This window comes from Caretta caretta, chromosome 3 (assembly GCF_965140235.1).
Source record: "Caretta caretta isolate rCarCar2 chromosome 3, rCarCar1.hap1, whole genome shotgun sequence".
Classification (NCBI taxonomy): Eukaryota; Metazoa; Chordata; order Testudines; family Cheloniidae; genus Caretta; species Caretta caretta.
The window spans coordinates 119965447-119978613 of record NC_134208.1 but is presented as its reverse complement, the minus strand read 5'-3'; the positions used below and the strand labels follow the sequence as shown (position 1 = coordinate 119978613).

General features: G+C 37.6%; 1 protein-coding gene across 16 annotated transcripts in view; it reads right to left on the bottom strand.

The window, feature by feature from the left end:
* The window catches only part of ARID1B (AT-rich interaction domain 1B), a 408038-nt gene that overhangs the window by 87362 nt on the left and 307509 nt on the right, over positions 1-13167 (bottom strand). For all 16 annotated transcript variants that reach the window (XM_048844164.2, XM_048844156.2, XM_048844161.2 and 13 more), the window contains one exon: positions 4900-5079. In XM_048844164.2, coding sequence (XP_048700121.2) covers positions 4900-5079 — 180 coding nt within the window. The remainder of the gene's footprint in view (positions 1-4899; positions 5080-13167) is intronic.

Below are 13167 nucleotides of genomic sequence, written 5' to 3'. Positions count from 1 at the left end.
TGATGTTAAATCCCATTACAAGCATTTCTGATTAGGGGACGCTATCAAGTGGCGGAGGCCTCATGTTTAGGAGCCAACCCTGCAAACACTTGTTTGTAGAACTGGAGCTTTAGTTTTTACTTTAAAAAGAAATTTTAAAACATAAGATTAATAGGTACTAATGTTATATTTTTAAAATTAAATGAAGAGTGTTTTTTGTTTGTCTCTTTGTATTTTAAGATTTTGGGTGGGATTTCAATAGCATTCAGTATTGGCCTAACACACTAAAGCGGTGGTGGGCAACCTGCAGCCCACCAGAGTAATCCACTGGCGGGCTGCGAGACACTTCACTGATGTTGACCGTCCGCAGGCACAGCCCCCCGCAGCTCCCAGTGGCTGCGGTTCACCATTTCCAGCCAATGGGACCAGCGGGAAGCAACATGGGTCACAGGGACGTTCTGGCTGCCACTTCCTGCAGCTTCCATTGGCTGGGAACAGCGAACCGCGGCCACTGGGAGCTGTGGGCTGCCATGCCTGCGGACAGTCAGTGTAAACAAACTGTCTCGTGGCTGGCCAGCAGATTACCCTGAAGGGCTGCAGGTTGCCCACCACTGCACTAAAGTCAATGAGAGTTTTACTACTGACTTAAATGTGAGCAGAATTAGGTAAACACTGTACACTTCAGAAAAATCCCATCCTTAATAGGCCCTGATGCGCTCTATTCTATGCTGATTCTTCTATGGCCCTAATAGCTAAATATCTAAGAACCTTCCAGAAGAAATTAAGGGAAGTGACTAACATCCATTACGATAACAATTATTTTTTATTTGTATTCAATAGCACATAGGAGAGCTAGTGGTTGACTTGGATCCCACTGTATGAGCCATTTTACAACACAGAACAAAAAGATAGCTTCCATATAGTTTAAGTGTATTTATTTCTTTGGGGTGGGCAAGAAAAATGGTGTTGAGGATTTTTTTCATATTTTTCAAAAATGTAATATATGTACCCTTTGCTATGCCTGTATATTAGCAAAAGCAAGGTTGAAGAAGTGCGCCTTGAATTTGGAGCAGAAAGTGGTGAGGTTTGTGATGGTTTTATTTCTGTGGGAATTTGTCCCTCAGACTTGGACCGGCCCGAGAGAGCTGTGTCCTATACAAATGAGCTTCACTATTGCTGTGAAAGTGCATGACAACCAAGCGAAACTGACCATAAACAACTCAGATAATTTCTACTCTATAGTTGGAGGCTAACTTCTGCAAACCCTAACTCACAGGAGTAATTTTTATTCTATTGCAGAGTAAGGACTACTCCCTTGAGAAAGGGTTTGCAGGACAGGTCCGTGACTGACAAAGAAAACGTAAATTAAGGCACCCGATCTAGCAAAGCACTTTAGCATATGCTTATCAAGTACACAAGACGTCTGATTGAATTAAATGGGACTACTAGTGTGATTAAAATTAAGCACGGGCTTAAGTGCTTTGCTGGACAAAGGCTAAAATGAACAAAACAGTGGAAAGTGAATATGATTCTAGTGAATTCTTTTAGTTTTAATAATTTTATAAAATATTATTTATATTTTGACAGTTGAAAGACAAGTGGAGCAACACTGTCGTATATTCTTAATTTTTAAGTATATTTGTGTGCAATGTAAAAGGTTTTGACTGTAACTTTTGAGGTTCTTATTTCCAAAGTGTTATAATGCTGTAAAGTGCACCCTTTCAATGTTAATTTATTGTTTGTTTGATCTTTGTATATGTACTTTTGGTGACTGAAAGAAATATTTAACAAAGCTATAATTTAAAAAAAAGTGATTTTTTGACTTTCTGAGCCAGAATGAGCTTTTATACAGATCTCTTTCCCAATATTCATAATGTATCAAAGGTTAGCAAGTAAGTGTTAAGAGAGGAAAGTACAAGCTATGCTTATTAAAAAATGAAGAGGTGTCTATTAAAAGATAAAACTTAAGCATTCAAACTAAAAATATATTGGAGAAGGCCCAAGACACATTATGATTAGTGATTGTGAATATTTAATATAATTATAACATTCATGCCAATGTTTCATAAGTCGTCAAACAACATGGTGACAAATTTCAAGTTCTCTTCTCCCTTTGTCACCCAGACAACACAGAGTCTGCAGTGTACTAATTTTACAATTGCCGGAGGACAGGATCACCAGTCCCCTCTAGGCTCTGACAGAGAAACACCCTTTACATCCATCACACTATTCACGAAGCCCTTTTGAAACTACTTGTTAATGCTCATTCTCCTACTGCCCTCAAGTTCACATTTTAATAGCCATTTCTTCTGACCATGATCCATAAAATCATTACATAGGCACTTTCATCTACAAAGAGAGGCGAAAAAACTGCTGAACTCAAGAGAAAAATAAAGTAATCTCTGGCATGTTACTTAAATGCATTGATTTAGTATAAAAACCTTTCCATTCAATCAGCGTGGATTCATTCAGCTAATGTTTTACTGCACTGACACCAGCTATTTCCATGATCTGGAATCTCAACAGTACCAGTGTGGCTGGAAGTAATGACGGTACATAATAAATCCACTGGATTTTTACCACTTAAGCTAACTGCTCGCTGTTCAGATAATAGAAGCACTCCTACAACATTTTACAACTACAAAATGCTTTACAAACAAAAGGAAGGCACCAGTAAATTGGACTTAACTAATTAATCTTCACACATCCCTATGAAGTATTATTATCCCCATTTTACAGTTAAGGAAACTGAAGCAGAGAAATTAATTGACTTGCCCAAGTTGAAAGAGGGAATCAGCAGCAGAGTCAGAATTAGAATTCAGCAGTTCTTGCTCCTAGTCTTTTGTTCAGACCACTAGAACAAATGTATCATAGGGATTAATGAGAAGGGGATTTTCTGTGGAGTGAGAAGAGCCAACAAAACAAAACAAGGAGAGGGATTAATTCTGATAGAACTCAGAATACTAAAATCATCCTCCTTGTTAGAACTCACTTCCAACAGCATTCTGATGAGCCCTCTACAGAATTTCCTGGATCAAGATACAGACCTTTTTCAATAAAATAGCTGTTTTCAGTAAACAAGCAATGGGAAGAACTTGCTGAAACAGACAAGCTTTTTGATCCAATTTGAAAGGAAATACTGTCCCTGTATATTCAGTGGTTTTGCTGGAAATTCATTAAATCTCTAAACAGATGCATACTTTAAAGGTTATCCATTAAAGACGAAGCAACAGACTAGTTCAAGGTTGTGTGCATTAAATGTTCAGGGGTAGAATTTGTTTCTTCTTTTTTTTTTTAAATCCCTCAACAGTTCTATCTCTCTCTCTCTCTCTATTTGAAGGGTTAGTTAAAATTCACAAACCGTATACATTAGAGCTCAATATTACATTCCCACAGTAACTACTGTATTATGATACTCATGAATAGACTTTAACCCTCACAGTTACTACAAAATTTCAAACTGGCCTCGGGGCTCCATATATCAAGGGAAGTCCTGTTTTGGGACCAGTTTTGTGATGCTTGTTCACTGAGTTGGTAGAACTCAAGCACATCCTAGGGATGACAAGCCTGGCCTCCAGAAGAATGGGCCAGGCAGCATTACACATCCAATATTCCATGCGTATTTTATGGTGACACATTTACAGGCAGATAGTGGTGTTAATCTAGAAGAAGCTACTCCCTTGGCCAGAAAACCAAACCGGTGAAGACAACAATCTACTTAGACAGAGTAAATTAATAAAATGATAAAGAATAATTAATAACAGCTTCATCTACATACACATACATTGCTGAAATGCTGTCATCTCTTGGCTAATGGGGGCTAGCTAAGTGGTGTACAATGAGATACCCAACACTGGTGAGTAGGCAAATTTTGGACGAGGACAAACATTTGGCCAGCTTTTGTTCTGACCCAGGACAAACTCTTGCTCTTACAAACATAATATGAAATCTTAAATTTCATAAGATTTAAATTTCAAAGGAGACAGGAAAGTAACAAATCAAAAACAGGAAGAGATATGGACAATTAGGAAGTAATTAAGACCATTATCAATACTGTAGCTGATGACAAAAAGCAATTAAGGAAATACTGGGAAAATGTGAACGTACACAGATCAGCAGGTCTCAGTGATTTGTATCCTAGAGTGGTAAGTGAACCAGCTAACTAATTTACTAAACCACTAATAACCATTTTTGAAAAATCATGGAGCAGCCATGACAGTTGCAGATAAATTTTGTTTGAAATTCAAACCTGAAACTCTAAACAGAGTTGGAAGGGTGTAAACCACACAGATTTAACCCATTAAAATGTTTGCTCAAGCCAAAGTGAAGTGAAACCCTAGGTTTTGCACAGATTTAATTAGCAATAGTGTCAATTATTAGTCTAAATGGAAAATAAAAATACATAGCTATTAGTGCTTCTACCTTTCTAGGAAATAACTGGTAAAGTTTCAACTCAAGCAGACTTAACCCTACTTTAAAATTTACAAAGCATCTAACATTGTGTCTTGGCCTGTCTTGGATTATTTTATTTTTATATATATGTCCAGTTTTATCTTCAGTCACCAAGTCAGATGTGGCAACACTGGAAAACAACTCCATGTATGTCCCCAAATTATTTTTTAATGTCAAATAATCTCTTTCCTCGTCCTTGGCCTCAGTATAATAACGCAAAACAAAAAGTTTTAACTCAAGTGCCACAAGCTAGTGAATTTTACGGAGAAATTAGAGAATACAAAGACTGCTAATAACATTTTGAATATGATGTTAGCTAAAGTTGTTTTTGCAATTATTTTAAAACAAAAGGTGCACCATTGAGTCCTTTTAAAAAAAGGCATTCTTTGAATAATAGTTTTCCACAAAATTATCAGTTTTTTACCTTACAGAATAACAGCATGTATCATGGTTTGTTTGTTGTATTACCTTGTGGTCCATACTGGCTCATCTGAGGCCCATAAGTACCACTTGAATTACTCTGCTGGAAACTACCAATCCCAGGATGCATTTGGCCTCCAGGTGAAGGATGTGGTGACATGGAAGGCCCTGTTTGTTGAGGTCCATATTGGGATATTTGTGGGTTCCTTTGTATGCCTGCCATAAAACCTAAAGAGAGATAAATAGCAAAACAAAAATGTAAATACAGAACTTTCACTTTAATATTTCTGAAGACATTTATATTTTCTCTTTAAGGGATCCCCTTCCTTATGAAGAAACTTTTTAAATAATTTTCAAAGTAAAGATTCCCAGACAACAGAAAGCTGTAATTCCTCACATCAGAAAACAAACAGAACCAGAGACAATAAGTCAAAATCTCTGCTGGCATAACTCCATTGCAGTCGCAAAGAAGTTGACTCAAAATCCAAGGTCAAGAGATGGGGCTCACAAATTTTTATTTTCCAAAGAAGGGCAGTGGAGTCCTACTTATTTTATTTTAATTAAATTGAAAGACAATTTAAAAAACGGAAAGTCTCCAGAAACAGAATTAACAGCAATTCTGTTCACTGTAATAAAAATAGCTAAATTCACCAGGGGAGGGGAGGTGGGAGGATCATTGTGTAGGAGCTTTAGCATCTGACTGTTTGCTACCAGAACACAGTGCTTTTTTGTCCAGTAATGTGGCATTTCCATCAATACTTCTATTACCTGTGCCACTTATAAGAGCTCCAAACATCACTGAAAAGAGGAGCAGGATGTAGCAGTCATAAATAAAGTATACCTAAAGGTCCCCATCCATTTTCCAGATCCTTATTCCACCAATTTAGAGGCATCTATATTGTCATCAACACATCTGAACTCCATACTTTTTTATTTTCCCTCCATAAATGAAAAGTATTAATGAATCACATTTTTGATATATAGTTCAATTTACAATCAGCGGTCTAATAAAATTAATTAAAAATCAACAGCCCTATAAAGTCATAGTAGTAACCCCACAAAATGGGAGGGAAGAGAGGGGATTCTATGAAACTTTTATTTTTCTAATAATTAAAAAGAAAAGAAAAGAAAAGAAAAGAAAAGAAAAATCTTACAAAATGCAGCCCACCAAATGTCTGTACACAATTACTAGTTTTGCGGGTTTTTTTCTCTGAGAGTCTTCAGTTCTGCTTTTAACTCTGATGATGATTTGCTGAGGAGACAGCAAGTCATTCTCTGTTTTCTTGAGGAAAGGTAATTTCTTACCTGTCCTGTTTGCTTGTTAAGATCTGTCTTTACATTTGCCTGAAAAAAGCCCCCTCAACTCAACATTATAGAGAAAGTTTTGAGTAACAGAGTTTTTTCACTACTCTTCAAGCACAAATAGAATTACATATAGTGAGGCAAAAGCATGTTAAGCCTTGAAGTTGTATTTGAATAAAGGTTACTGTTCAAATACAAAATGTTAGGCAGCAAGAATATGAAGATATTCAAATAAAAAATGAAAGATCTTTTGTTATTTTTTCTCAAGTACTGCAGACACTTTTGACTCAATATTCAGTGGAATTAGACAGTTTAAAATGGCAATTTTACTACAGTGGAGAGATAGCATTTTCAGATTCTACAGCACAGTATAAAATGCTGGATCTGGCTTGCTGGATGTGTTGATGCTGCCATATTCAGATTCTGCAGAATGTAAGTGTTCATGAAAAAAAAAAAAAAGAGTAAGTTTCTGTCCTTCATGATTGCAAACAAAACCTTCCAAAATGCAGAGTACAAACTCATGTAGTGTTGTCTTCTGGGACTGGAGAGATCAGACACAAAAACTCTGAAAGGTGTCTGTTTCTCCTTCTCTCCATTAATCTAATTGGGGGAAGGGAGTTAACGCTAAAGCCTACTGACACCTTAAACGTCAGATTTAAAGAGATAAGAATATTATGCCATTGCTTGTATTAGTTGTGGAATGGAGGAGGGTAAAAATGAAGCCCATAGATGAGTATTGGGAAACTGGAAGTTGCTGCAGGGAAGGAAATTCAGAAGGAAGAAAGAAGGAGATATACAAAGATAAGGAAGTGGGAGAGAAACAGAGAAAGGAGTTTGGTGAAAAGAAGTGGCAAAAAAAGGGGCAGTGGCCCTAACTGTAAGCATATTTTCCCCACTCAGTGATACTGAGTGTGACAAAGTATTGAACATTTAATAAATTATTATTGTAGTGTGAGGAATTGGGTAGTATACCTTTAAATAGTTTGTGAGCCCAGAGTCTAGAGGAAGCAAACAGTATGCACTGTTGCGTGGCAAGACAAATCATGGTAGTCAAGGTCAAAAGAGATGCCTTGAAGACAGGGTAATACCGATTGGGAACTTCCGTACTTCCAGACTGGGAGAATTTATGTGGGTTTTGTATTCAGCTCTGTTTTGAGACAGACTCCTACACTGTAAAATAGTTTACTTTACTACGCAGACAAAACTTATTACAAAAGATCTGCGGCCAGAGGACATCACTGTAACTAATTTAAATCCTAACATAATAGTTGGCATGAAATAAATGTTAATATTTCCAACAGACACCACCTGTATCACACTCCTGGGATCCATTTCAATGAAACATTCTGTACTAGCTGCACTGTAAGTCTTTTATTATAAAGATAGTAAACCCACTTCTATATCCAGTAAGCACATAAAGTACACAGCCTTCCTATTCACAATGGACCTTTTAATCTATATGACATGGTTAACTTTCCAAATGTTGCACTGGCTAAAAAGATTCCTCAGCCAGCCTATTATCAGCCTAATACCTTCTTGACCATCCTGGCTATAGTGGACAAACTAAAAGGCAATGATTTGTATTGGTAGTGATGGTTTGCACAGGTGGACAGGGCCTGATGGGTATGTGCAGATACATTTCTTCCACCTCCACTGACATTGGAAGGTCTCCTGAAGAGACTGCAACAACAATGGAAGGAAGAGTCTCCATCCCAAATGACCTCTTGTTCAGCTTCTAGAGCTTTTGGTTGAACTGGACAGCCCCTGCATCTTTGTCTGACCACAAAGCAAAGGGAGTGGAATCCTCATCAGCTTGTGAACTGAGGGACTGATTCTACTGCCCCGGCTTTCAGAAGATGTGAGATTTCTCTCAGGATGGTTTGGTGTTTCTTGTTATCTTTTGAGATTGGAGAGGGGAGGAAGGTACGATGTGATGGAACCTGGAGATGCAGAGAACATCTGTGCTACATTATCTTTTGTTCCCAACTGTCTGAGACCAGTTAAAATCATGTCCTTAGAAATGGGATATCCTGCCCCCTAAGGCCTATTTCTGGAGAGAAATAGGCTGTGTTTCAGTACCACTGTTGATGTGAACTGGAAGGAGGGATTGGATTGGGTCCTGATCTGGATTTCCCTGAGACAGGCCATTCTCCCATGGGTCCATGGAGAAGTCCAAGCTTGTTTCCAAATATCTGCAGGAAGCCCAAATATCTTAGAAAGGAAACTGGTTCATGATCAAAAAATTAATGTTCTCACACCAAAAAGAGAAAACTGCATCAATTTTAGGAATCTTATCAAGAGGGCAGGGAACAGCTGGCATTCATTCATTTTTCCTTGCTTGCACATTTTCCCACAAGTGTTCATTTTATAATCAGAACAAAAAAGAAATACATTTTCTTTCTAACAATTAGATTTAAGATAAAGTTTTTTTGATTTTTTTTAAAAGAAGAGAAGTAGGATTACGTTAGGGTTACATTTGAGTGGGAATGGGGTGGTCAAATAACTAGATTGCATCAGATGTGTCAGTCTGTGTGACAAGTTTGCTTCTTTTAGGAAACTGCTGTAAAACAGCAGTATGCTTAGCCTTAAAAAATCATCATGGAAATGCACTCATCAACAAACAAAATCTATTTATGGTAATGGAGGAACAAACTATATTTTACTAGCCATCAAAATAAGAAATTATTTGCCACAGGAAAATATGCAAATGAGATTTGGTAAGGGTGAGCTATTTAAAGAGTAGCTGAATAAAGTGTATGCTGTTGTATTTTTAAGATGTATAGAATGTTTTTATTTACATATTTCTTTTTAAAAAATAAACTTTTTATTAAGTACACAATTCATAAAGGCGTTAAAGTTGCCTTTGCATTTTGCAGGAAACAAGTGAAATTGTAGCAGACTACCTATTAATAGCTATACAATTAACTTAAGATAAAATACATTTCTACATTCAAATAAAACATACATGTAAAGTTTTAAATGGCTAGGTACAAATTGATCTCTTTTTAGTAAAATGCAAAAATAAAACACACAGTCTTTGTTATTGACAATGAAAAATTCTCTTTTCCTTCAGAAAGGGCCAGAAAAAGTAAATGGCATTTTTACAGTATCCTACACATCACTGATACTTATTTGTGTCTGAAACGTTTATCAGACGTTTACCAGAGATTTAAAATTTTATTTTTTCTCTTCATATGTATGTACATATATATGTATAACATGCTACTAGATGCTTCATGAACTAATGCACTCAGACTCACTTAGGCCATGTCTAGGCTACAGGCATTACAGCAGCACAGTTATGGTACTGTAGTGCTGTAGTGTAGATGCTTCCTACAGTGAGAGAAGGGTTTTTTCCTTTGTTGTAATCCATCTCTCTGAACGGTGGTAGCTAGGTCGATGACATTTTTTTCCATTGACATAGCCATGCCTGCACTGGGGGTTACGTTGGAATATCTATGGTGCTCAGGGGTGTGAATTTTTCACTTTCCCTGAAAGATATAGCTATGCTGACCTAACTTTTAAATGTAGACCAAGCCTAATTCATATTTGTACAATGTCCACCATCACTATATATTTACTGAATATGGTTATATTCCAGGGCTATCTATCAAGCACTAATCAATTTCTGAACTGCAGTCCTAGTACGTAGTGGGCTCTCCTTTAAAATCTGAGAGGGATTCTTTCAATGTTTCATATTTCCGGTTTGGACTCTGGAGAGCTTCCTTCCAGGACATGACACTCAGGGCATGTCTACACTGCAAACATAAGTCAACTTACAGCCCCTGCCCCCTCTCCTGGGCAGCTGCCCATCGGAGAGCTCTGTGTATGGAGCCTGGGCAGCTGTCTGGCTCTGAGCAGGGAGCTGGGAGCCTGGGCGGAAGACCCGCTCAGAAAGGGCAGCTGGGAGGCAGCTGGGCTGGAGCTGGACCTCCCTTCCTGCCCCAGAGTGACAGCCCAAGCCACGTAAAAGACCATAGTTAGAATCACATTTTGCACACGACTTTGTTTATTTTTCTTACTTGCCCAGGAGCAGAGGTTTTTATTCAAAGTTAAAAGTAGGGGGCAGGGTGTATGTTGAATGCAGTTCAAAGGAGCTGCTTTCTTAAGGGAGAGAGGAGGCACAAAATCCGTTTTTGTATTTGATTGAATAAACGATTAATAGAACACTAAATACAAACATTTGAGAAGTGGTACCCTCCTTTCAACTGAAGGGTAGCAACATTATAAAATCAATTAGCAAGAGAATCAAAAGAACAATGGTGAAGCCTGGGTACTCAGTTAATGGCCCCTAAAAAAACGTCTTTTTCCACTTCATGAACTATCAATTCCTGGATTCTAAAAAATGCTGAAGGATCTCAAAATTCTATGGGGGAAAAAATACTCAGGGTTGATGTAAGCTCTGACTCATCATTCATTCTACAATAAATTCTAAAGCTTTTTGGGAAAAAATATTTTATTTCTGCCATACCAGCTATGCAGAAATCAAATTTCTACATTCAGCTGTTTCATTAGCTAGCATGAACCTCAACTTCTTCTACAAGTGCATCAGGATGCTACTAAAAACATTCAAGGTTCTTTGGGCCACAATTAACACACAACATGTGTTCTCTCTGGCACCTTGACAATTTATTTTCATCTTGACATCTGCTATTATTTGCAGACTGATTGCCTTGTTTCTTTGCACCAGTTCAACAAAAGATGTTTCTTTGCATGTGTGAAATAATAGTCACACAACGCACCACCTTAGCAAAATCATCTCCAACTGCAGAGACAGCGAGAGTGATTGCTCCTCTTCACAAAGAGGCCAAGTTTCTATTTGGGGGGAGGTGAGGATATTGGATCTGTTGCATTTATTTATTTTTTTAAAATTCCTATTATTCTTTAATATCTTACAATATCTTAATTGTTTATTTTTCAGCCAGTTTCTCTTGACAATGCCAGTAGCTTTGGGGAAGATGGAAACTAATGACCTAGCTAAGGCTTTAACCCAGACCCCCTAGTGTTCTACCAGCTGTGCTATTAGGTTAACTGGCTGACTCTCTCCCAGTTCTTTCTCTGATATTACAAAACCCTGTCTAGGTATGGCATGCAATAATATTTAAATTTCTTCACACCCCCAGCCCTGCTCAGCTACTGCCTAGCCTTGAAATTCATATAATCTATCACTGATAAACTGGAATCAGGGGAAGGATCAGACAGATTACCCAGATGGTAGCTTGGGAAGAAAAATCCAACTATTCCTTATACAACTCTTGCCTAATGCTCTCTGGTGTAAAGTTTAAGTGCAGCACTGTGGGTAGATTGTGGAGTCCTCAACACACTGACAGAGGCAAAGACTGCTGTTCATGTGGCCCTTAATACACTATCTCACATGCAAACAATGTATTATCGCAGCACACATGGTACATGATGCCTTTTGCCATGGAAACTGGGACAACAGTAAACTGCAGTTAGAAAAAACAGATCCACAATAATTTCACTTGTTAGCATGGTTTGCAAAAAATGAATCTGAGCATCAGTGTGAAAACTCCAAGGAGTCTGTCTGCTTTATACAAATGACATTTGTCTGTTTCCCCCATAACATGCATACTTATGAAAATAAAAGAGGAAAGAGTGGAAGGAAGGGCATTTTTCAGTGTGTTAATCTGTAGCATCTGCAGCCTTATGGTCAGAACTTCAGAATTTTCAGAAATTCTGAAAAATTTAGTGTCCTGGAGACTCAGGTTCAAATCTCCACTGGATTGCTCAGCGCTTCCTTCTTATGAGGTAAATATACTGAATTCCATGAAGTATGCAAGGTTTTGAGCACAAGACCATAAATATATATAGTGTGTCCTGTCTGTCTTACATGGACATAAAATGTTATGTGACATTTTTCATAAATGAAAAATTAGCCTATTGTCTTTGGCCCCAAAATGTCCCTGTCCTCACACTGTTGTACCACATCCTGTGGTCTGTTGATTTTTGCCTTCCCCATTTCTGGCAGCAGCTCCTCAGTGATAAATGTATATATTGTAGTTTGCAAAGCCATTTGGGATCCTTTAGAATGAAAAGACCTAAATAAATATAAGCTATTGTTAAATATATTATTTAGATCTTAGATATTTTATGTACTGACTTAAAAAGAAATAAGGAAGTTCAGATTAGCCATTCAATATTTTTAGGGAGGCCTCATAAAAAGGTTAATTAAGGTAATGTAAATACCAAATCTCTCTGAAATTATAATGCTGCTCAATAGGCAGACCAGAGGCAACTCAGATGTTAAAAGCCATGATCGGAAGCTGTCCCAAGGATAGCAATCAGATTCAGTAACTTTACAGTAAGCCTGGTGACAGGAACAACGACAGTCACTTTGTCAAGTTCTTCATCACTGACTGGTTGTGGCTTATTTCACTCCCAGACCCCAGAGGCACAGAATTCAGAGGCTGTCTAATGAAGTCAGTGAAAACTTTTCTGTAGAGAAGCCTCAGTGTTAGCAACTGTATAAACTCTCTTAGACTAATTCAATTCCCCTCCCCTAACCTCAAAAAAAGAATTCCCAATTTAATTTAAAAGATATAATAAAGATTCATTCTCAAGTATAACTATATTTAACATCTGCAAGAAAAGAGCAATGACCAGCTGGTAGTGTACAAAATTTATCTGGAGATTTGGTTCCAGGTCTTGATTGTACCGGTCTCATTATTTACTCTGAACCCCACTTCTGTGGTTGTGCAGTTTATGAAAGTCTATTATCTCTCCTAAAACACACCCCAGGCCCTTTCAATTCTTCTTGAAAAAAGGCAATACTGTTGTATATTTAGCATCATGCCACAACTGATCAGTTCACTCCGAAGCTGAAGCTGGCTGGTGAAGGGAATATGTCTGATACCCAAATCCGATCTGAAGCCCATATCCCTCAATTGCTGAAACTGGCATTTGGATTCTTTAAGAATTAACTTGGTTTGGCATCATGCATCACTTTAAATACTGTAAAACAAATAAAGCAACAGTCTCCCTTCAACATTTGCT